Consider the following 23,637-nt stretch of genomic DNA (forward strand, 5'->3'; position numbering starts at 1 on the left):
GTTTCCACAGCGGGATCTGCTGAGCGGCAGCACCAGCGAAGGCCAAGTGCGCGCACTCAGCGCTAGAGAAGAGGAGACACCTATTGGCAAGAAGGCGCGCTCGAAATCAGGGCCGCTCTGGGGAAACACCAGGGGGACACCGCTTCCCAATCTTTGCAGCGCGCCCGCTGCGCGCCCGGCTGCCCGCGCCCCTCCCCACGAGCGGACACTAGACCGGCCTGCTCGCCCCTCCCCGGGCCGGGACACCGCAGGGCGCGGGCGGGCCGGGCGCGGACCGGATGGGCGCGGGGCTCCGGGTGCGGGGCCGCCCCCACGCCTCGGGGGCCGCAGTGGGGGACTGTCGCTGGGCCCGCTTACCTTCCTCTGCCGACTTCATGGTGCCGCCGGCGGGCGCCGAGGGCCCCAAAGTTTCCCCGCTCCCGCAGACTGCAACCGGAGGGCCGAGTGGAAACTTGGAAGGGACTGGAAAACTGGTACTTGGCATCCACGCGGCGGCGGCGGCGAGCAGGAGGAGGAGCGGGAGAAGTGGGCGCTTCGCGCTGCCGCCCGGGGTCGGGTCTCCCGCGAAAGGCCCCCTCTCCCCCGGCCGACGCGCTCCGGCCCGGGCTCAGCTCAGCCCGCGCGCCCCGGAGAAGTGTGGTGGGGGGTGTGTGCGCGCGTGGCAGAGCCGGGTTGCGGCCCCGGGAGCCCCGCAAGGTGGCGGTGGCCGGGGCTCGGAGATGTGCACCCGCGCCCGGGTCCCCGCGCCCGGCCGCCCTCCCTGGCGCGGTGACTGTGCCGGCGAGTTCGGAGTCTCTGAGTCTCGCTCTGACGCAGGGCCGCGCTCTGCCTCCTGCCTTTTTAAAGCTGGAAAATACCTCCCCCGCCTCCCCGCCGGCCCGGCCGCTCCCGCGCCCCCTCCCTGCCGTGACATCACGCCCCCGCCCGCCCGAGCCGGCGCTGGGCCCGGGGGACCAGCCGCCGAGCGGCCGCCCCTCCCCGCGCCTGGCCGCCGCTCGCCCGTCCCGCGGGGCGCATGGGGGGCGGACAGGGGCGCACGCGGAGAGGCTGGGGCGCACCCGGCGCGCGGCCCGGCCCGGACGCCTGGGTCCACGCGGGTGTCCTGAGAGAACCGCACTGCGCTTTAATGAGGGGGGCGGGGCGGGGCGGGGAGGGGGGCCGACGGGGGTGCCTAGAGAGCCCTGCATGCTGAAGTCATTATGTAAAATCGCAGGCTTCCCCCGCTGTGGAAATTTGGAAAAGCGCTTCCACTGGCAGGCCCGAGAAAGGAAATTCCCATCCCGCTAAATTACTAACAGATTGCACGGCAGTCCCGGGACGTGGAGTCACTGTCATTTTTCTTCTGTAAATATCTGAGCGACCCAGATTGCCTGTTGCACGGCTGGCTGGCGCGGGGCGGGCGGGGGGGCCGTGGAGAACCACGAGCCCCTCCCCGGGCTCCCAGCCGTCGCCCCCGGCCGGCCCCGAGGGCCGGGGCGGTTTACGGGCGCGACTGGGGTTTCCAGCCGACGGGGGCTGGTCCGCTCGCCTCGCGGGGGAGGCCTCTCCAAGCGGCCGCTTCACTTCACTCTTTCCTTTTTCAAGCCCTGCTGCTTCTCGGTGCAGCTCGGCGGCCAAAACGGGACCATATTTTCGTGTTGGCCTTGGATGGAAGGGACGGAGTGTTGGGGCGGTTAAAATGTCTGGTGTATAAGAATCATAAATCTATTGCACGACAACCTATGTGGGTTAAAATAAACCCAAAGCAAAAGACGTGTCTGCCGCGGGGACCAGGAGGCCTGCGGCCCGCGCGTGGGTGCCCCCAAAGGACTCCACGCCCGGCACCCGGGGAAAGGGGGGTGCCACGCTTGATCCAGTGGGGGGGTTGCCCTGCCCTCGGTGCGACATTAAACAACAGGAAGGCGCCCGGCGCGGGGATGCCCACGTCACCACCGCGGTTGTCGGTTCATCCCAGTGGCGTCGGCCCAACTGGGCGCAGGTCTCCCCTGGGGGTCTCCCCTGGGGGTCTGGTGGGGGTCAGGACACTCCTGGTGCCACTACTTGTGGGTCAGCGCCCGTTCTGCGAGCCGGCCCGCCAGGCGCCTCGAGCCCCAGGCAAAGGGCGGGGAGGACCCCGCGGGGACGCAGTGGCTGGGGCTGGGAGACCCCGCAAAGACGTTGGAGGCCCAAGAGGGGGAACCCCTCGAGCTTGCTGAGGGGGGAGGGTCGCGAGGACGCCGGACGGAGGGGGGCGGGGCGGGGGGGGAGAAAGGGGGAAGGGAAGCGGAGACTGGGGGGGCGGGGACTCGGGGGGGCGGGACGTGCGTCCGGAGCTGGCAGCCGCCAGGGGGCGCCCCCGCCCCTCCCCCTGCCCCCTCCCGCCCGCCTCCCTCTGCAAAGATGCGCCGGTGAGTCCCCGGCCCCGCGGCCTACGGGCTCGGGCTTTGCCTGGAGAGTTTGCCGGCGCGAGGGCCCGCCCCGGAGGGGAACGGGCCGGGAGGAGAGGCCGAGTCGTGGCGCGGAGCGAAGGGAGGTCTGGAGAGTTGTGTCAAAAGGAAGGTTGACTCTCGCCCCCTCCGCCCTCCCCTCTCAGGATTTCAGGGGCGCGGGGCCGTTCTGCGGCCCCGGAGTCCGCGGGACCCCTCGGGCCGGGAGTGCCCCTCGGCTGCGGAGGGCCGAGCTGGGGGCCGTTGGCCGCCGCCTCCTCCTCTTCCTCCAATGAATAATTTTCACTCCATCCAGAAAAGTTCTTTTCCTGTCTGCTCTCAACGCGCCCCTCATTCCCCCGCCCGGGTGACGGTGTCCCGTCTGTTTCCCTCTGTTTAATGCCGTTGCCCGGACCACGGTGGCCGCGCGCCAGGGCGCAGGGAGTCCCGGAGGCGGCGGCGCAGCTCCGCGGCCAGCGCGCCCCCGTGTCCGCCGCGGGCCGGCCCTGCGGCCACCGCGGGGCCAGCGGCCCCGGCCCCGCGCCCGCGGCCCCCGGCGCCCCTTCCTCCTCTCTGGGTCCTCCGGCCGCTCTCGAGGTGTGTTTATAGCTGCTACTAGGAGAGACGTTACACGGGTTTTATTTTAAGAATTGGTGATGACTAACGAAGTTAAAAGGAGCTTAGGACAGAAAACAAGACTATTTTTAGATTACTGTTGTTTCTGTGGATTATTGGGGCAAATACACCCAAAGAGGCTTACCATTTTCGAAGTCTCTTTAGTGCCAAATCCTTTCTCCTGGTGCACACTTGGGTATTCATCCTCCCTGCTCAATATTTGCTAGAGACTTTGTAGTCGTTGTTGCTCCCACTTTTGTGTTCAAGCACAAGTGCTATGGAGACGACACCCTCAGCGCCCTTGGCGTGGGGACTGGCTTGGGAGGACCTGGGAGGCACTGGTCTGGCTGGAGCTGCCCTGAAGGGACTGCTGTGTCCCCTGCCCTGGTAGCCCCGCTGGGGACCCCTTGGTCCCACTTCACAGCTTCTGCACCCCCAGCCTGGCAGGGCCTCCTGAGCAGCTGTGGCCGCTGTCCACCCTTTCTTCCTGTTCCCTGGTCGCACACCCAGGTGCCACTTCTTGCTCATGAAAATCACCTCAGACATCTGTGAGTTGAATGTAAATGCTTTTGTTCTCACCAGGTCCACATTCAAGCCCTGGCAGTGCCAATTTAAAGTTCTCCCATTTGGAGCCACTTTGAGCATGCAACTCTTCTAAAGGGCAGGTGCGCATTCCTCCTGCAGCACCTCTGAGCAGCCTGCAAGAGGCTCACAGACTGAACCAAGTGTTGGCAGACATGCTTGGCCACATGGGCATTGAGCCAAAGGGTAGAGATAGGCATTAAGTTAAAAATCAGAATTGCGTGCATGTTAAGTTGCCTTAGTTGTGTCCAACTCTGTGCAACCCTATGGCCCGCCGCCCGCCAGGCTCCTCTGTCCATGGGGATTCTCCAGGCAAGAATACTGGAGAGGGTTGTTGTGCCCTCCTTTAGGGAATCTTCCCCACCCAGGAATCAAACCCTCATCTCCTTTGTCTACCTGCACTGACAGGCAGGTTCTTTACCAGTAGCACCACCTGGGAAGCCCAAAAATCAGAATTAGGAAGAGTTTGTTTACTTCTTAGTAAACTTAGCTGAGGTTCTTTTAAAAAGCCATTGATAGCAAACCTGCCAGTTGTGCCTGAAGTTGAAAAAGATGGGTCTGCACACCTGTGAGTTCCCTTTTCTGTTAGGGGTGTCCTTAGAGGTCCGTACATTTCCAGTTTGGAGGTTCTGCTCTGAGATTTTCCCTGTGAAGTCGCTCTTTAATCCTCCCCTCCTCCCTGAGACAGTGCAGGGGCTTCTTCATCTCCGGACCACCCACTCCAGGCATCCTACCACCGGGTCTAAAACTGCAGTCCTCAGCCAGTCAGTGTCAGCACGGCCAGGGCTGGTCAGCACCCAGGCCGAAGACTCAGCACGGCGCCTTCTGCCCTTCGTCTTCCACATGGAAGCAGTCGCCCTGAGTCTCAGCAGCAGCTCCTCTGGGACAGCAGAGAACATTCTCTCTGGACAGCATCTCGCATGACTCTGTGTGTTCTGCCGCGCTTGGGTGGCATGTCCTAAGGACGTCCAGTGGACCTTGCTGGCTTACCACCCTGGACTCAGGTCTTCTGCTTCATGGTTGGTCTTCTGCCTGGTTGTCACACCCATGATTGAGGGGGGGGTCCTTCCTGATATCTCCGATTATTGCTGCAGCATTGCCCCTCCCTTCCTCCCATCAGCTTCTGTGGCATATATTCTGGGCCTCTGTGGTTAGATGCACATATATTTATAATTTTTACATCTTCCTGATGGATGGGCCCTGTAATCGTTATGAAACATCCCTCTTTGTTTAATGACATTTTTTTTGTGTTAAAATCTATTTTATCTGACATTCATACAGCCGTTCCAGCTTCCCGAACTTGTTCTTTGCTTAATATATGTTTTTCCACTTTAATCCACTTGTGAGTCTAAAGTGCACCTACTGTAGCCGGGTTCAGGTTGGATCACATTTTCTTTTAATCAGCTTGTTAAATCCATCCACATTTAATGTTAGTATTGATATCGTTGGATTTATATCTGCCATTTCATTTTTCTTGTTTTCTATTTTCCTCCCATTGGTTTGTTCCTCTGTTCCTCCTTTATTGCTTTCTTTATGTTAAGTGAATGTTTTCTAAAGTAGCAAAATGAATTCTTTAGTGCTTTTTACCCCTTTTAAAGTTATTTCTTTAACGGTTGTTCTAGGATTTACTACATACATATTAACATCACAATCAGCTTCAAATACCTAGTAGCTTAATTTCAGTGACATACATAACCATTAATCCTATGTGGGTTCATTCCTTTCTCCTCTTTTTATGGTAATATGTTAACAAATGGTGATGCTGCAGACCCAGCGGGGCTCTAGTGTTCCTTTACCACCTGCAGGCGGTCCCTTCCTCCCAGCTGTTTCACCCACTTCCTTGGTTCTGGTGAAGATATTACACATGTCTTATATTTCCACTAATTATAGGCCTGACATTACATTATATCTGTATTATTTTATACAATTGCTTTTTAAACCAGTTATTGGAACAAAGGAGGAAAATATACATTTGTACTGCTTCATAAAATGACGTACTTACCTTTAACAGCACTGTTTATTCATGTGGCTTCAGTGTCTGTCTGGGGTCACGCGCTTTCTGCCTGAAGAACTTCCTTTATTTCTTGTAAGGTGGGTCTGCCAGCAGCAAGTTCTCAGTGTTTATCTGGAAAAGTCTTCATTTCACCCTCACTTTTGAAAGGTAGTTTTGCTGAGTATCGGATTCTTGGTTTGCAGTGTTTTCCTCTGAGTACTCCGGTGTGTTGCCCACTGTCTTCCAGCCTGGGAAGTCTCCCCTGGGGCAGGTGAAGTGACCTTGGGATGTTCGCCTTGTCCGCGACCCTCAGTGCTCTCACGGTGATGCAGGGTGAGGTCGTCTCCATTGAAGGGGAGGCCAGAGGTGGATTCCTGGGCCCACCCGAGACCCTGCCTGTGGGCTCCTCACGTGGGGGGGGGCTGCCTCCTCTCTGCCGCTCTGCGTCTGCTTTGCTGTGGACTCAGCCGCAGCTGGGACCCCAGGCCGTACCAGAACCCCAGCTGGCCCCGGGGTCTGTCCTGCTCTGCAAGGCCCACGAGGGCCTGGCGGCCTCCGAGGCGGACGCAGGTGGAGCAAGGATGCTCCGCAGAGCAGTCTCCTCACGGTTCCCCTCCGTCCTCTTGAGGGATCCCGCGTGGGCTCCTGCTGCCCTGGGCCCCTCCCGGCAGCCTCAGGCCAGGCCTGTGTTTCTGAGAGCTGAGGGTGTGCGGAGCCAGTGGGCACTCCACACTCACCATGTCTGGGCATCTGCTCTGGCCACCGACCTGGCTGGAGGGAACTAGGGTCCTCCTCTGCTTTCTGGCGAGCTTCAGGGTTTGCACCTGTGAGCTCACTATGCTTTCCTTTTGCAGAATGGTAACAGTAACAGTTTTCCGGATGGCAACCCTTAAATTCCGCAGCAGCCCAAGGTGAGCAGTTTTCCATCCCAGTCTCCGGCTGAGGTTGGCTGGGTGGGGGGTGCTCTGGGTCCCTTTATTGTTCTAATTGGCTTTGGTTTTGCACACAGTGTTTTCAGGGAGGGTGGGCACAGGACCCTGGGCACAGGCCAGCGCCCCGTCCCTGGCCCAGGGCTCTGGCCCAGTGTGGGAAGAGATGGAATCCGCCCATGGCTTGGGTCTGCCGAGCTTCCCAAACTATTTTTAAAGTGTTTTTGGTTCAATAAAGCTCTAAACAAGTTTTGCCAGGCACTTTTTCCATTAATTTTTAAACCGGAGTGAATTTCAAGGGAAATTTAATCCATGTGCTTCTGATTCATTTACACTTAACTCATGGAGATGCCGCGTTGAACTGTTTGATGTTGGAGCAGAAGGCAGCTTTTTACAAGCCCGCTTGGCCTTTTTTCCTTCTTGGAAACAGGAAGTGGCATCTTGCCAAAGTGTAAATGGACGGGAACCCTCAGGGAAGATGCTGTTTCAAGCCCACACCCTAGAGCCTGGGGCTGTGGCAGGGCTGGGCTGTGGGGTCCCAGGAGCTGCAGCGGGGGCTCCAGGCAGGGGCCATGGGCCCAATGCCCCTGCACACCCCCAGGCTCCCCTGCATTTGGGCCTCTGGTGACCAGACAGCAAGAGACCCTATGCTGTACTTGTCTGCTTACAACTGGTGTGGACACATGCAACACAGTTCACTGTCAACACACAACACAGTTCACTGTCAACACACGCAATATAAGTTCACTGTCAACACATGTAACACAGTTCACTGTCAACATACAACACAGTTCACTGTCAACACACGCAACACATTTCACTGTCAACACACGCAACACAGTTCACTGTCAACATACAACACAGTTCACTGTCAACACACGCAACACAGTTCACTGTCAACACACGCAACACAGTTCACTGTCAACATACAACACAGTTCACTGTCAACACACGCAACACAGTTCACTGTCAACACACAACAAAACACAGTTCACTGTCAACATACAACACAGTTCACTGTCAACACACGCAACACAGTTCACTGTCAACACACGCAACACAGTTCACTGTCAACACACACAACATAAGTTCACTGTCAACACACGCAACACAGTTCACTGTCAACACACAACAAAACACAGTTCACTGTCAACACATGCAACACAGTTCACTGTCAACACACAACAAAACACAGTTCACTGTCAACACACGCAACACAGTTCACTGTCAACATACAACACAGTTCACTTTCAACATACAACACAGTTCACTGTCAACACACACAACACAGTTCACTGTCAACACACACAACATAAGTTCACTGTCAACACACGCAACACAGTTCACTGTCAACACATGCAACCCAGTTCACTGTCAACACACACAACACAGTTCACTGTCAACACACGCAACACAGTTCACTGTCAACATACAACACAGTTCACTTTCAACATACAACACAGTTCACTGTAAACACACACAACACAGTTCACTGTCAACACACACAACATAAGTTCACTGTCAACACACGCAACACAGTTCACTGTCAACACATGCAACCCAGTTCACTGTCAACACACACAACACAGTTCACTGTCAACACACGCAACACAGTTCACTGTCAACATGCAACACAGTTCACTTTCAACATACAACACAGTTCACTGTCAACACACACAACACAGTTCACTGTCAACACACACAACATAAGTTCACTGTCAACACACGCAACCCAGTTCACTGTCAACACATGCAACCCAGTTCACTGTCAACACACGCAACACAGTTCACTGTCAACACACGCAACATAAGTTCACTGTCAACACACGCAACACAGTTCACTGTCAACACACGCAACACAGTTCACTGTCAACACACGCAACACAGTTCACTGTCAACACACGCAACACAGTTCACTGTCAACACATACAACACAGTTCATTGTCAACACATACAACACAGTTCACTATGGAAACAATAAGTGTGTGCTTCACTGGCATCAAGTACGTGCTCACAGTCGCCATTGTCTGCAAAGTGCTCTCATCTTCTCAAGCCAGCACGCGGCCCCTGAGGACTACCAGCCCCACCCCTGCCCACCGCCCCTGTCTTCGAACCTGCATGCTAAGCTAAGCCCAGGCCCCTGTGTGGGTGGAATCACTCAGTGTTTGTCCTTTTAGAACGGCTGTTTCACTCGGCAACACGTCCTCAAGGTTCATCCGGGTTGTTCCCGGCCAGCGCTCCTCCCTGTTGAGGCTGACTCAGAACCCGTCGTGGGCAGGGACCTGCTTCCCTCCCTGCTTGTCCGTGGAAGGGCGTTTGCGTTGAGTGCACCTTCCCACCGGCAGGAAGGTGCTGGCCTGAGCACGGGTGCAGATGCCCCTAGAGACCCTCCCTCTGGCCTCTGGGTGACTGGCCCCTTCAGGGGGTCTCTGGCCCACATGCTCCAAGTCAGGCTCCTCCAGGGACCCACAGTCCATGCTCGCTCTGTCGATGGCACTGCAGTGGCTGCTCTGGGCAGGTGCTACCAATGTCCCGGAGGATGTGAGACCTTCCAGCTGGCGGCCTCACACGCCTCGGGTCTCTCATCCCTGCTGGCAACGGCTCTGTAACCAGGCCCGCCCCTCATCACTGCTGTTTAACGATGCATGGACCCGCATCCTCACGTGGTCCTCGTGCAGCGTCCTCCGGATCTGGCCATATGGGGCCCCGAGCTGTGGGCAGTCCCTCCTGGGCAGTGTGACGGGGGGCTCTGGACGCCCTGGGTCCCAGGGCAGCAGCGGGAGGTCTGCAGCCGAGTGGCTCACCCTCCAGCCTGGCAGCTGTGGTTACCGAAATGCCTTTAGGTCCCCCCCAAACTTCCCAGCTGGGCACCCACCGAGCATCCACCTTCCTGTTTCCTCCTGAGGACCCGGGGGGCCCCCGACCGAGGGCAGCGTGTCCTGCTGAATGTTAGGGTCACATGGTGGGGTGTCGGGGTCTGTGTCGCTGACCACACTGGGCGTCCTTCCCCCGTAGAGGCCGTTCAGCCTCCAAGTACCTCATCCAGATCCAACCAGCCTGAGCCCGGCCCCACGGTCCCGGTGCCCCCCCACGCCCTCCCCCACCTGTCCACCATCTGCCCCTCGTGCGGGCATTCAGATGGGAAGGGGTGGCGGCAGTCAGGATGTCTCAGCAATTGTGGGGGCAGAGCCCGTGGCCTGGCATGTATGCCTGCGGGGTGTGCCTGGTGGCGGGCAGGAGGGTCCCAGCACCCAGGCCTTGCTAGTGGAGGCGGCCACCTGCAGGGTTGTGGGGGCAGCCCCTCATGTCCTGGGAGGTCCCAGTGACAGGCTACTCTCCCAGAGGTGGTTGGTGGTGGCGGGGGGTGCAGGGCCAGATGGGGACCCCACAACCCTGCACCCGGCTCGGGCTCCAGGGGTGTGGGGACCTCAGGGCTCACTGAGAACAGCTGAGGGGAGCAGCGGGAGGCTCCCTTCCCAGAGTCCCTGACACGCCCCCAGGGTCCTTGGCATTGGCACTGTGACCCCTGAACCGAGCCAGGCCCATCCAGTCCACTGGGAGTGGGCGCCTCGCCCCCTGGCACCCCCAAAGTGAGGCCAGAGCTTCCTCCAGGACTGGCCTGGCCCTGCGCTCAGGGGGGCGAGTCGTGTCGGGGGCGAGTCCATCTGCTCTGTGACTTCGGACATGGGGAGCTGCCCAGCTGGAGCGGGGGCCTCACGGGGCTCTGGGGCCAGAAGGCTGTGTCCCAGTCAGTGAGATGTCACCCCAGTGAGGGGAGTGGGCCTGGGGGTGCAGCTGCCTTCCGCTCCTGTTTGGGGAAAGCAGTAAGAAGCACAGTACCCCTTCTCCCTGGGCGACACCCCAAAGGCGTCATCATGACTGCAGCCTCAAGACACTCAGAAGAACCATTCTCCTCGGTGGCGACAGTCAGGGCCGCTCGGGAGAGTACGTCAGGGCAAGTGGACGCCCATGTGGCCAGCACCCCCTGCAGTTGTGCCCAGAAGCCCTCGACTGTCTAAAGTGTGAGGCTCCCCGCCGCTGCTCAGGAGTCTGGCTTCTCTCAGAGCCGGCTCCCCGGGGGTGGGTGACTGGGCCAGGTGCCGGGCAAGGGACGTGAGGACGCAGCCCAGACCCGACACCGGCCTCATCATAGAATCAGAGCCGCGTTGGCTAGGCCAGCCGGTCTCTGCACCTCCAGGTAGGAAAGAGCGTGGGAGCCCTGAAGCGATGTCAGGTCACTTTGAACAAACAGCATCCAGGCTTCAGCGACCTCTGCGCAGCGCCCAAGACCGCAGGACGTGGGCTCAGACCTGACAAGGCCGTCCCAGATGGCCCCCCCTGCCCCCGGTGACATGGACGCAGACACGCAGGGGCCGTGGGGAGACAGCGGGGGCCAGAGGGGCTGGCCCAGAACCGGGGTGGACTCTGTCCCTGCATTGGTGGGCGCGCCTCTGGGCCCAGCTCTGCAGGCCGCATCTTAGGCCGCGTGGGTCAGGGCCCCGGGCTCTCACGGGCCTGCCCGGGAGGACCCCTCTGGCTCTGCCGGCCGTGGGCGCGGGCTGCGTGACCAGGGCAGGGGCTCCGCTGCCCAGGGACCCGAGGCCCTGCCCCCGGCCCCCTCCTCTGCTTCCCTCGCTGCTCAGAGGTCGTGTCCGCCCTTGGCTCTCCCTTCAGCCCTGACCGACTGCCTGGCTGATGGGTGGATGCAGACCTCTGAGGGGCCTGAACAGGGTCCAGATGGACAGCCAATGTGGGCCCAGACTCTCCTTGGGAGCCCTGACCTCCTCAGAAGAACCACCGCGGCTCGTGGCCCCTGGCAGAGCGTCCTGTGACCCGGGCCGGGGAGTGCCCGCCTGACCCCATCACCCTGGCTCAGACCCTGCCAGGGCCACGGCAGCTGCTCGCCCAGCTAGCAGAGGGGACGGAGGGGTCGGGCAGGGACTCGGAGGCCCCTCCCCGCACTGGCCTCCCTGAGCCGGGCGGGCCCCCAACCCTGAAGACAGCGGGGCTGGGCTGTGGAAGGGGCTGGGGTCGGCCTTTCCCTGCGGCAGCCATGGAGCCCAGGCCTGGGAACTGGCTTGAAGAGCAGGGAGGGTCTCTGGCTTTACAATCACGTGGCTGAAAGACTCGGAAAATTCTGCTTTTAGGAAAAGGGTACAAGATCTCGGTCCTCCTGGGCCCCAGGGTTCTGCCCACCCAGAGTCTCCTGGCCACCAGGAGGGTGGCGGGCCGTGGGGCTGCAGGTGGAGTCATCCCGGGAGAACCAGGAGGTGTTGCCTGCACTTTACCATGAAGGGGGCCCTGGGCCCTGTCTAGAGTGGATGCCGCGTGGACAATGAGGCCGTGCATGAAGGCGGCGAACGCATGGAGAATCCAGCCCAGACCGCTGACTGACCCCAAGAACCCAAAAGTTGGGCCGACAGCCACGGCTGCATTCCTTAGCTTCTAGCGCCACCTGCTGGAGCCCCCCGGAATTACACCTGCTCTGCGCGGAGCAGAATTACAGAATTACACCTGCTCTCACCCTGAGCCCAGCCAAGCACGGCCCGCTGAGGGGCTCTGGGATCACAGGGAGCGACCACCGCACCGCCTCCTAAGGACGCAAACCAGTGCCACCTGCCTGTCGTGTGGGGCCCTTCCCGGCAGCTTGGGACGGGGACACCAGGAGCCGTCTGGACTGGGGGTCAGGCCAGGGTTTAGCGGGAAGTCGGGAAGCACAGTGCTTGTGCGGATGGCCAGCTTCCCTGAGTCTAAATTGCTCCAGCAAAAAGGGCTTTCAGGAGAGCCTGCAGAGTGCACCCGCCCAGCAGCAGTGGGGGCAGCCTCCCCGGGACCCCAGGGTCTGCCTGTTTGGGGGCCACAGGACCGTTTGCCGAGTGAGAAGCTGAGTGTGCGAGGGGCTTCTGACTGACGGCCTTTCCTGTGGGGACCCGGCCGGGGACCAGAGTCAGCAGCCGGGGGTCACTCGTCCTCCCTGGGATCCAGCCCTGGGCAGCAGTCACACCAAGGGTCCCAGCACATGCCGCCAAGAAGTGCCCTTTGAATGAGAGGACTTGGAGGACGCCTGGAGGAGGAAGCGCTCTCCCACGGGAACATCGGCGAGGGGTCCACAGACCACCCGAGCACCAGGAGCCAGAAGCAGACACGGACACAGGCGAAAGTGCGCTACAAACATCAGAAGGACGGGAACAGGTGAACTAACAGCAGAGCCTCGGGACATGCATGTAGCTGCCAGGGGCATGAAGAGGCTGTGCGGGCGCCCAGGACTGGGGTGTGCCCGCGGGAGGCGCAGGGAGGGTGTGGCAGACACGGCCTGGACAGAACGAAGGCTTTATTCTGGTGAAGAGGGGCGACTCTCTGTTATGACATCAAAGAAAGAGCCTGAATGTTAGTTGGGAAGTTGCAGGACAGTAAATAAACTTTGTCTCAGTTCCCAGAACAGCAGAGAATGATGGTGCTTTACAGTAACGGCTCATATTCATGGAAACTCAAGCTGGTGCTACATGGAAATTAAACTTTGAGAAACAACAAAAAGGGGACGAAAGGAAATCCAGCCCCATGAGGACAAGGGGGGAAGTCCATGGTGCCTAGGCAGGACGTCCACGGCGCCTGGCTGGGCTGCCTGGGCCCTTCTGGCCTCACACGCTCTCAGCAGCTGTGGCACTCTGGACATTACGGCCACCAGCCGAAGGTGCAGGGAGGGGCTAGGAGGAGAGCTTGGAGTAGCTGGGCGGGGACAGCTTCCGCTTCAAGTACTTCAGGACATAGAGAGGGAGGCAGCTGACCACGGTGATGGCTGACACTTTCCACACGAAGGTCACAGTCGTGATAAAGGCAACGTCTGTGGGAGAGAAAGCCCGAACAGGTCTCAGGGTGCTGGGGTTGTGGTCCCCCTCCACCTGCACCCAGGTTACCACAGAGGCGGGCCCGGCAGAACCTTGGGGTCTCTGTGAAGGCACCGTTCTGCCTGCACCTGGTGAGGGGTTCCCAACAGGAGGCACGAACCCCGTGTTCAGGGGCAGATGCACGCAATGTGGCCTGTGGTGGGTCGGACCCTCTGGGCCTGTGTGGAATCAGCAATCCGTCCCTGCGAGCCTGCCCCCATGGGTCCTGCTGTCCCAGGGGAAGTGCCAGGCCGACCTCCGGCCTGGCGGAAGGCTGTCCTGATGCTGCCGGGGAGAGCCGCGTGGGAACCTGGCCAGGCGGTTGCCTTCAGGACGCGCCAACCCTGCAGGCTGTGGGCAAAGCTACCTGTAGAACCACGGACAGCGTGTGGCCCGGGAAGCAGAGGCCCGGTCTGTGCAGGGCTCACAGGGCCTGGGCAGTGTGGGCACGTCGTGAAAACCCGGCTCAAGCACAACAAACTGGAGGCCTGGTACTGCGTGCAAGATGGCCCGGACGCTCGTCGAGGGCGCGTGACGCCAGCCCGTCCCCTCTGACGAGTGCAGGAGCCGGGCCCTGGGCCCAGGAGGCGCCTCTGCAAGTGGATCAGGCCAGACTGTCTCCGGGGAAGGGCCCGAGGCAAACGTCTCCCAGACGGGAAACGGGGCTCTCCTCAGTCAGGCGTCTCCAGCAACGGCGTTTGGCTACCTGTCTACACTCAAAAGAAGTGACTTAGCTTCGCCCACTTGAGAAAGCGCTGAAAGACCCAGCCCATACCTGTTCTCTGGGAACCACGGCTCCCCCTGGGGCTCGGTCCCAGATTCAGTTTCTGCGCTGGGCGTCCCCCCTGTGCTCTGCACCCCGCGTCCTATCCTCTGTCCTCCATGCCCGCGTCCTGTCCTCTGACCTCTGCAGCCCACGTCCTGTCCTCTGACCTCTGCAGCCCGCGTCCTGTCCTCTGACCTCTGTGCCCGCGTCCTGTCCTCTGTCCTCCACGCCCGCGTCCTGTCCTCTGTCCTCCACGCCCGCGTCCTGTCCTCTGACCTCTGCAGCCCGCGTCCTGTCCTCTGTCCTCTGTGCCCGTGTCTTGTCCTCTGTCCTCCACGCCCGCGTCCTGTCCTCTGTCTGCACCCTGCGTCCTATCCTCTGTGCCCGCGTCCTGTCCTCTAGGACTCTGTGCCCCGCGTCCTGTCCTCTGTCCTCTGTGCCCGCGTCCTGTCCTCCATCCTCCGCGCCCGCGTCCTGTTCTCCGTCCTCCACGCCCACGTCCTGTCCTCCGTCCTCTGTGCCCCACGTCCTGTCCTCCGTCCTCCGTGCCCGCGTCCTGTCCTCTGTACTCTGTGCCCACGTCCTATCCTCTGTGCCCGCGTCCTGTCCTCTAGGACTCTGTGCCCCGTGTCCTGTCCTCTGTCCTCCGCGCCCGCGTCCTGTCCTCCGTCCTCTGTGCCCGCGTCCTGACCTCCGTCCTCCGTGCCTGCGTCCTGTCCTCTGTGCTCGCGTCCTGTCCTCTAGGACTCTGTGCCTGTGTCCTGTTCTCTGTCCTCTGTGCCCCGCATCCTGTCCTCTGTTCCTGCGTCCTGACTTCCGTCCTCCGTGCCCGCGTCCTGTCCTCTGTGCCCACGTCCTGTCCTCCATCCTCTGTGCCCGCGTCCTGTCCTCTGTTCTCTGTGCCCATGTCCTGTCCTATGTGCTCGCGTCCTGTCCTCTAGGACTCTGTGCCCCGCGTCCTGTCCTCTGTGCCCGCGTCCTGTCCTCTGTCCTCTGTGCCCGCGTCCTGTCCTCTGTCCTCTGCACCCCGCGTCCTGTCCTCCGTCCTCCGCCCTCCGCGCCCCGCGTCCTGTCCTCTGTCTGCGCCCCACGTCCTGTTCTCTGTCCTCTGCGCCCACGTCCTGTCCTCCGTCCTCCGCGCCTGCGTCCTGTCCTCTGTCCTCCGCGCCCCGCGTCCTGTCCTCTGTCTGTGCCCCGCGTCCTGTCCTCCATCCTCCGTGCCCACGTCCTGTCCTCTGTCCTCCGTGCCCCGCGTCCTGTCCTCTGTCCCCGTGTCCTGTCCTCTGTGCCCCGCGTCCTGTCCTCTGTCCTCTGCGCCCGTGTCCTGTCCTCTGTGCCCCATGTCCTGTCCTCTGTGCCCCGCGTCCTGTCCTCTGCGCCCCGCATCCTGTCCTCTGTCCTCTGCGCCCGTGTCCTGTCCTCTGTGCCCCGCGTCCTGTCCTCCGTCCTCCGCGCCCCGTCCTCCGTCCTCCGCGCCCCGCGTCCTGTCCTCTGTCTGCGCCCCGCGTCCTGTTCTCTGACCTCTGTGCCCGCGTCCTGTCCTCCGTCCTCCGCGCCTGCGTCCTGTCCTCTGTCCTCCGCGCCCCGCGTCCTGTCCTCTGTCTGTGCCCCGCGTCCTGTCCTCCATCCTCCGCGCCCGCGTCCTGTCCTCTGTCCTCTGCGCCCCGCGTCCTGTCCTCTGTCTGCGCCCTGCGTCCTGTCCTCTGTCCTCTGGCCCGCGTCCTGTCCTCTGTCCTCTGTGCCCCGCGTCCTGTCCTCTGTGCCCCGCGTCCTGTCCTCTGTCCTCTGTGCCCCGCGTCCTGTCCTCTGTCCTCTGCGCCCGTGTCCTGTCCTCTGTGCCCCGCGTCCTGTCCTCCGTCCTCCGCGCCCCGCGTCCTGTCCTCTGTCTGCGCCCCGCGTCCTGTCCTCTGTCCTCTGCGCCCATGTCCTGTCCTCCGTCCTCCGCGCCTGCGTCCTGTCCTCTGTCCCCCGCGCCCCGCGTCCTGTCCTCTGTCTGTGCCCCGCGTCCTGTCCTCCATCCTCCGCGCCCGCGTCCTGTCCTCTGTCCTCCGCGCCCCGCGTCCTGTCCTCTGTCTGCGCCCTGCGTCCTGTCCTCTGTCCTCTGGCCCGCGTCCTGTCCTCTGTCCTCTGTGCCCCGCGTCCTGTCCTCTGTGCCCCGCGTCCTGTCCTCTGTCCTCTGTGCCCCGCGTCCTGTCCTCTGCGCCCCGCGTCCTGTCCTCTGTCCTCTGCGCCCGTGTCCTGTCCTCTGTGCCCCGCGTCCTGTCCTCTGTCCTCTGCGCCCGTGTCCTGTCCTCTGCGCCCCGCGTCCTGTCCTCTGTCCTCTGTGCCCCGCGTCCTGTCCTCTGCGCCCCACGTCCTGTCCTCTGTCCTCTGCGCCCGTGTCCTGTCCTCTGCGCCCCGCGTCCTGTCCTCTGTCCTCTGCGCCCGTGTCCTGTCCTCTGCGCCCCGCGTCTTGTCCTCTGTCCTCTGAGCCCGTGCCCTGTCCTCTGTGCCCCACATCCTGTCCTCTGACCTCTGCAGCCCGCGTCCTGTCCTCTGTCCTCTGCACCCCGCGTCCTGTCCTCTGTCCTCTGCGTCCCACATCCTGTCCTCTGCACCCCATGTCCTGTTCTTCACGCACACATTTGGGGGAGGGGGTGGGCGTGCGGGCCCCGCCCTGAGAGCCTCAGCACTTCCAGCAGGAAGAGGACCAAGGAGACCGCGCCCGTGGGGAGCCCGGCCCAGCTCTGGGCATCACTACACGGAGTTCCATCTTCCCGCAAACTGAGCTGTGTGCTGTGAAGCTGTCAAGCTGTCTGCAATCAGTATCAAAGATCACGCAGCACAAGCAACAAGAAAAACATGTAAAAACCAGGAAGAGACAGTTATTCAGAAAACAATTCCATGGTAACTTACCAAAATATTCATTGAGAAAAGCGAGCGAGGCCACGTAGCAGCCAAGGCTGAGCAGCTCGGCCACGACCATGAGCCAGTGCCACGTCCTGACGGTCAGCGCCACCATCAGCAGCTCCGTGAGCACCAGGGCCGTGAAGGAGATGGCCACCACGTGCACGAACTCGGACTCGAAGAGCACCAGCGCCCCGAACATGAGGATGCCGCCTGGGAGAGAGCACAGCCTTCCGCTGTGGGCTGGCGGCTGCGTCACCGTGAGGCTGCTGCTAACAGACAGACCGCGCCGACAGACACGGGCCTGCACGGCCTGGGGGGGCTAAGTGGCGCCGCATGGACACTCTGGACGTGCAGGGGCTGCAGAATGTGGGGAGCCCTGCCTCCCCAGCTGGTGATCACACCCTGGTGTCCCCTACGGGGTCCAGCCACAGCCCACACTCTCCACGGGCACCTGTTTCTCTGGGATGCCACGAGGGCTCCTTCCAACTACAGGATCCCCATCTCGCCACCTCCTGCCACCACACCAAGAAAGCAAGCCACTGTGTGGGCCAGATGCTGTCATAAGGGCTGATTACAGTTTTCAGAATTGTCATTTCTTTAAAACCAGGTTGGTCTTTAGGTGACCTGGACCAGTAAGAAATGCCAGCCCACGCTGCGCTGGGAAGGGGCCTGCTGGGCCAGCTGCTGGAGATCGATTCGCAAGATAAACAGAAGGTGATCTTCAACCGCAGACAAAATGTGGAGCCTGGGGAATTTAACCAGCAGGCAGAACACCACTGCTAACAGAAGGCAGGGCAGCTTCAGCCCAGGAGAGGGGTCTGCCTTACCTTGGTAAATGCTGACCAGAACCCAGACGAGGAAGGTCTTGAAGGACAAGGCTCGCCCCTGGAGAGACAGGGGAGCAGCTCTATCAATGGAGCAGCACACATGTCTCCCAGCGGCCGCGTGCGGGTACCTGTGAAGACCCCAGGCCCCCGGCCCACCCAGGTACGAACCTGGCCGCTCCAGGGGATGGGAGGTGGCCCCCCCTCCTCACAAGCACAGTTTTACGCAGAGCATTGCAGCTGCCCCCCTCCCTGGGTCTAGCGGGCCGCACCTTGGTGAGGTCCTTGTACAGCTCCGGGTAGAGCATGGCCATCTCCGGTTTCACGTCCTGGTCCAGCACCAGTGAGAACACGGGGAACATGGTGTAGACGGTCGCATACCTGAAGGAGAGCAGGGAGGTGACCCCAGGAGCACACCCCTTTCACCAGAGGCCAAAGTCAAACCCTAAACAAAACAAAAACAAGTTGGCAACAGAGCAGAACCTGTCCTAAAGCACTGGAGCGAGGCCTACAAGCCACAATGCTCACAGGCAGCGGAATCCAAACTTTCGGTTTTAATTAAAGCTTTTTAATTAAAACTTTGAGACTGCTGCAGACGTCAGTAGAGTTATCACAGAAAACCCAGACAGACCCCAAGGAGCCGTTAGCTAGCTTCCCCCAGTGGCCGCATCTCCAGAACTGCAGCCAGTCTCAGCCTGGGAGGCCACCGGGGGCCCTGGAGCCCGCCTGTCTCCTGCTGCCCCGCCGATCCCCTGGCGACTGTTCTCCATGTCACAACCACTGTCCCTGATGGCGACAGGCTGGTGTCACACAGTGGGCACCGGGGGTCTGGCCTCTCGCTCAGCTGGTCCCCGGTCCCCGGCTCTGGGCAGGGCAGTTCCGCAACCCCTTCTCTGCAGTGCGCCTATGTCAGCCCGTTCCTGGTTATTACTAACACAAATAAAGCGGCTACAGTCTGCACAGCGTTTTTTTCCTTTGTAAAAATAAGTGTCACTTATTTCAGATGGGGGTGTCAGCTAGGTCCGGAGGTCCAGGGGTGCAGGCAGCTGTGTACTTCGTTTTAGAAGAAGTCACTGAGCTCGCCACAGTGCCCAACGCCATGCCACTGCACGCCCCCCATGAGGAGCCAGGCCTCCGATTCCTCACCAGAGTGTGCTTCGGCCACAGGGGCGGCAGCCCTCCGAAAGGTCGGGGAGGGGGCGGGGGGGTGCATGGCGGTTGAAATACGTGCTTCCTGGGGGTGACAACACCGACCCCCTCGCCATGGGCTGCTCTGCCGTCTCCTGACCCGCAGCGTCCCCACCGCGCCCTCCACGCCTGTCTGCTGTCCAGTTGGCTCCAGACTCCACTTACAGGGTCTGCCTCTGATTCCTGCGTCAGGCTTGACGGGCACAGGCTCTCTGCTGTCCTCAAAACCTCTAAAGACCGTTGCTCGTCTCCTTAGCACTTGGGCCCAGAGGCCGAGGCACCCAGCCTGAGCCTGGCCCACACCCTGCAGGGCTGACAAGCCCAGCCCAGGCTCCGTGCCCCTGGTGACCCTCACATCCGGGCCTGAGAAGGCTCTGTTTTTCTAAAGTGTGTCCATGAAAACCCTTGTTCTTATGTCAGAGGCTTCTCTAGCTTTTTGACCAAATTAAGGAAAAGATCATCACCACCCCTATGACCAACTGACTCTGCTGAGGGTGGTCTCCGGTGGGCGGTTGGTTGGCTGACCTCCTCCAGGGCCACAGCCCCCTCCTGCCAGCTTGCCCCGCCCCAAGTCCCGAGCCCCCTCCGGCACCCAGGCCAGGCCACCCGCATGGTCCTCGGGTCCGCCCCTCACAGCCCAAGCCTTCGTCCCTGGTCTGCAGGGACACGACTCAGTGGATCTTCCGAGTCAGCTGCTGGGCGTCACGGCTTCGCAGGACCGTGCTAAATAGAGGAGGGGTCTTCCTGTAGCAACAGGCACACAGGGAGGTGAGGGCCGTCAGGCCAAAGGTTTACTCTGTTTCTGGGCTGCTTTCCCACTGTGCGCTCCAGCTGGGAGCTGTAGAGGCCCTGGAGCCCCCTTCTTGCCAACACCTAGTGAGGCCTGTGTTCTTAACTCAGCTGTGCTCCCCTGGGAGGCTTCCTAGTGGCTGTCCCAGGATGTCAGGCCTGTCCCAGCGCTGTCTGCCCCTGTTGTCTTTGCCGCTAACTTCACGTCCTGCCAGAAAGAACCGTGTCTGGCCTGGAGGATGTGGGCCCCAGGAAGGGGCTGCCCTGCTCGGACACAGTGTAGCTTCCCCAGGAAACCAGTTTCTAAGGAGAACAAGTGACAGCGGGATCGCCAGGGGACAGACGGAGAGGGGCTGCCTCCCACGCTCACGTGTGTGATTGTCCTGACGCTGACCAGGCGGGAACTGCTCCGGCTACAGCCCCCCAGGTTCCCGGGGACCGTCTTCCCGATGTACGGCCGCTGTGTGTGCTTGGACGGTCCACTTACCCGACCATGAGGAAGCCCTGGTACAGAGGAACCGACGCGAAGTAGAAGACGGAGGAGAACACGGCCTGGGGGGAAAGAGCAGTGACGCAGTCCCTGTTCTGGTGCTCAGAATGCGAGGCACCAGAGAAGCCACGGCCCACCGTCCTGCAGGCGGGCGGGGGCGGGGGCGGGGGCGGGGGCGGGGGCGGGAGGGGTGCTGGGAGTGGGCAGGGCCGGGGGCGAGGATTGGGTGGGGTTGGAGGCGGGGATTGGGGTGGGGCTGGAGGCGGGGATTGGGGTGGGGCTGGGGGCAGGGCAGGGCCAGGCGCACCTGCATTGTAGAGATGATGAGGCCCCGGTGCATGACGAACTGGCCGAGCGCCGCGGAGCGCTTGTAGCTGCTGCGGCCGTGCACCATGAGCAGGCGGCCGACGTGCTTGAACCGAGTGATGGAGAAGTCGGCTGCCAGCGAGGCCTGCCGCCCCTCCTGCAAGGGCGGGCGGGGTGCTCAGGACCAGCTGAACCCACCGGGCAGCGACACGCTGCTGGGGACGGGCCTGCGGGGTGCGTCCGACCCACAGCTCCTGGGAGCGCAGAGCGGGCGGCACTGTGCGGGGCCCCTGCCCACGGGAAGCCCACTCTGGGCTGAGGAGCGGCCGCTGCTCCCAGGACCTCGGGAAGGCCCAGCTCCAGCACTGTGGGTGCTCCAGGATCTTAAGCAGGGACCTCGGGCGTCTGCAAGCCAGTCCTCGCAACCTGTCACCTCAGCTGGAGCCGCCCCACCCACCCCACCACGAGCAGCTGCAGGTTCAGCTGTACCAGACACTCGACTGTGGGCCCAGGAAGCAAAGGGACTGGGATCCTGTGCGTGCTCCGTCTCTCTGGGTGTTTTCATGTGAGCTCAGAGGACAGACTGGCCCGGGCACCCAGTCTCGGCAGGTCGTGACTGTCCCCACCTGACCTTTAGGGAGCTGCTCCCGCAGGGCGGTGGGCCCCGCCTCGCCCCCCTCCCCCCGCATGTGCTGGAGCCCCCGGGAGCAGGTGCGGAGGGGGGTGGGGGGGCAGGGACAAGGCTCGCCGCACCTTCCCCTCGATGCCGATGCCGCAGTCTGCCGCCTGGATCATGCTCACATCGTTCCCTCCGTCACCTGAGGCAGGGAACAGGGTGTGAGGCGGGGGCGCCTCCCTCACTGACAGCAGACGGGGTCCAGCCGTGTGGGGACGCTCACCAATGGCGCAGGTGCGCCGGCCTGTGTGCTGCTGCAGGAGCTTGACGATGTGGGCCTTCTGGGTCGGGGAGCAGCGGCAGCAGACCACGGCCGGGCACTGGCAGGCCAGCTCCACGAGCTCGTGCTCATAGTACTTCAGGCAGACCTGGGGGAGGGGCGGGCCCGGGCCACAGCCAGGGGCAGACAGGACGCGCAGCTGGGAGGCCAGGGCTCCAGGGCGGCCTCCGCCCAGCCCGCCTCCCCGCCCGGCTGAAAAGATCTTAGTTTCTGGTCCCATGGGACACTTTGATCCCTAGCTCCCTATCTTGGCTGGGAAAATAAAGATCCCCCAAAGCTGCCTGAAGGCTGCGGGGCCCCACAGCTGAGCTGCACACTCCGAGTCACGGCGGTGGCTCTGCCGTCCAGGCCCCATGTTCCCAGGCAGTTCTGAGGGGCCGCTGAGCAGGCTTGGGAGGTGCAGAGCCCAGCAGCGTGGGCGGCAGGCTCTGTGACCATGGCCGCCAGCCCCTCATGGGTCCTCGGGGAGAGCTGGAGACACCGCCACCCGCAGGCACACGGCCACAGAGGGCACGGCTGTCCCTGCTGCTCCCCTGGGGAAGTGTGAGTGCTGCCCCCATCCTGGCCAGCTGGCCTCAGCGTCCCACTGACAAGGGCTGGGTCACAAGAGGACCCACCACTTCGCCCAGACTCCTAGGAACATCTGCGAGAACCGTGGGCAAACTGCAGAGGGTGTGGGTGCCTGGCACCCCCTTGTCTGGGTAACTGTGGCTGCCAGGCCCATGAGCAGAGTGAGGAGAGGGGACTGGACAGCTCCACGAGGCGCCCAGGGCTCTCCGGGGTCCCGGGCCCCTGCTGGACGCCTGTGTGTAGGTGAATTTAGATCATGACGTGGGGTTCCAGAGCCAGGACTCGAGGGCGGCCACGCTGCTAACACGGAGCAGGCTCCAGGCGCCTGGAGAGGGACTGAGGGAGTTGGCGGCAGAGCGGAGGTAAGAGCCGTGTGGGCCAGGCTCTCACCGCAGCACAGCGGCCACCCCTCGGGGCCCACCCCTCATAGGGCTGCACGTGGCCTGCTGAGAGCAGAGACCCAGAAACAGTGTCGACCAGCAAGGCAGCCTGGCAGGTACACCTGCAGAAGCCCACAGGCCGCCAGACAGGCAGACAGGTCTAGGGGCAGGGCGAGCCTCACCTCCACGGAAAAGGACAGACAGACAGGTCTAGGGGCAGGGCGAGCCTCACCTCCACCGGGAAGGACAGACAGACGGACAGGTCTAGGGGCAGGGTGAGCCTCACCTCCAAAGAGGACAGACAGACAAGTCTAGGGGCAGGGCGAGCCTCACCTCCACGGGGAAGGACAGACAGACAGACAGGTCTAGGGGCAGGGCGAGCCTCACCTCCAAAGAGGACAGATAGACAGGTCTAGGGGCAGGGTGAGCCTCACCTCCATGGACAAGGAGAGACGGACAGGTCTAGGGGCAGGGTGAGCCTCACCTCCAGAGAGGACAGACAGACAGGTCTAGGGGCAGGGTGAGCCTCACCTCCACGGGGAAGGACAGAGAGACGGACAGGTCTAGGGGCAGGGCGAGTCTCACCTCCACGGGGAAGGACAGACGGACGGACAGGTCTAGGGGCAGGGCAAGCCTCACCTCCAGGAAGGACAAGACAGACAGGTCTAGGGGCAGGGCGAGCCTCACCTCCATGGGGAAGGACAGACAGACGGACAGGTCTAGGGGCAGGGCGAGCCTCACCTCCAGGGAGAACAGACAGACAGGTCTAGGGGCAGGATGAGCCTCACCTCCAGGCAGAAGGACAGACAGACAGGTTTAGGGGCAGGGCGAGTCTCACCTCCACGGGGAAGGACAGACGGACGGACAGGTCTAGGGGCAGAGCAAGCCTCACCTCCAGGAAGGACAAGACAGACAGGTCTAGGGGCAGGGCGAGCCTCACCTCCATGGGGAAGGACAGACAGACGGACAGGTCTAGGGGCAGGGCGAGCCTCACCTCCAGGGAGGACAGACAGACAGGTCTAGGGGCAGGACGAGCCTCACCCCCAGGGAGGACAAGACAGACAGGTCTAG

The 23,637-nt window shown here is 61.8% G+C and overlaps 2 protein-coding genes and 1 long non-coding RNA gene across 8 annotated transcripts in view; 1 reads left to right on the forward strand and 2 right to left on the reverse strand.

The window, feature by feature from the left end:
- Positions 1 to 802, reverse strand: part of NFATC1 (nuclear factor of activated T cells 1) — a 90,471-nt gene extending 89,669 nt beyond the window's left edge. The window contains exon 1 of one of the 2 annotated variants that reach the window (XM_043889600.1): positions 358 to 802. In XM_043889600.1, coding sequence (XP_043745535.1) covers positions 358 to 484 — 127 coding nt within the window. In that variant the 5' untranslated portion in view covers positions 485 to 802. The remainder of the gene's footprint in view (positions 1 to 357) is intronic. The other variant, XM_043889602.1, reaches the window with a different exon arrangement.
- A 12,038-nt stretch (positions 803 to 12,840) lies between these two features.
- ATP9B (ATPase phospholipid transporting 9B (putative)) overlaps positions 12,841 to 23,637 on the reverse strand; it is a 161,451-nt gene continuing 150,654 nt past the window's right edge. For all 4 annotated transcript variants that reach the window (XM_043888757.1, XM_043888758.1, XM_043888759.1 and 1 more), the window contains 8 exons: positions 21,560 to 21,704; positions 21,414 to 21,478; positions 20,662 to 20,817; positions 20,352 to 20,416; positions 18,160 to 18,268; positions 17,891 to 17,948; positions 17,070 to 17,273; positions 12,841 to 13,365 (listed from right to left, as the gene is read on the reverse strand). In XM_043888757.1, the coding sequence (XP_043744692.1) occupies positions 13,229 to 13,365; positions 17,070 to 17,273; positions 17,891 to 17,948; positions 18,160 to 18,268; positions 20,352 to 20,416; positions 20,662 to 20,817; positions 21,414 to 21,478; positions 21,560 to 21,704 (939 nt within the window). In that variant the 3' untranslated portion in view covers positions 12,841 to 13,228. The remainder of the gene's footprint in view (positions 13,366 to 17,069; positions 17,274 to 17,890; positions 17,949 to 18,159; positions 18,269 to 20,351; positions 20,417 to 20,661; positions 20,818 to 21,413; positions 21,479 to 21,559; positions 21,705 to 23,637) is intronic.
- LOC122684637 lies at positions 22,871 to 23,351 on the forward strand. Of its 2 annotated transcripts, XR_006338113.1 has the most exons (3): positions 22,871 to 22,976; positions 23,027 to 23,127; positions 23,284 to 23,351. It is a non-coding gene; the product is annotated as an uncharacterized LOC122684637 (long non-coding RNA). The 2 variants fall into 2 exon arrangements; XR_006338112.1 differs by lacking the exon at positions 23,284 to 23,351 and having other exon boundaries at positions 23,027 to 23,220.

Source organism: Cervus elaphus, chromosome 27 (assembly GCF_910594005.1).
Source record: "Cervus elaphus chromosome 27, mCerEla1.1, whole genome shotgun sequence".
NCBI lineage: Eukaryota > Metazoa > Chordata > Mammalia > Artiodactyla > Cervidae > Cervus > Cervus elaphus.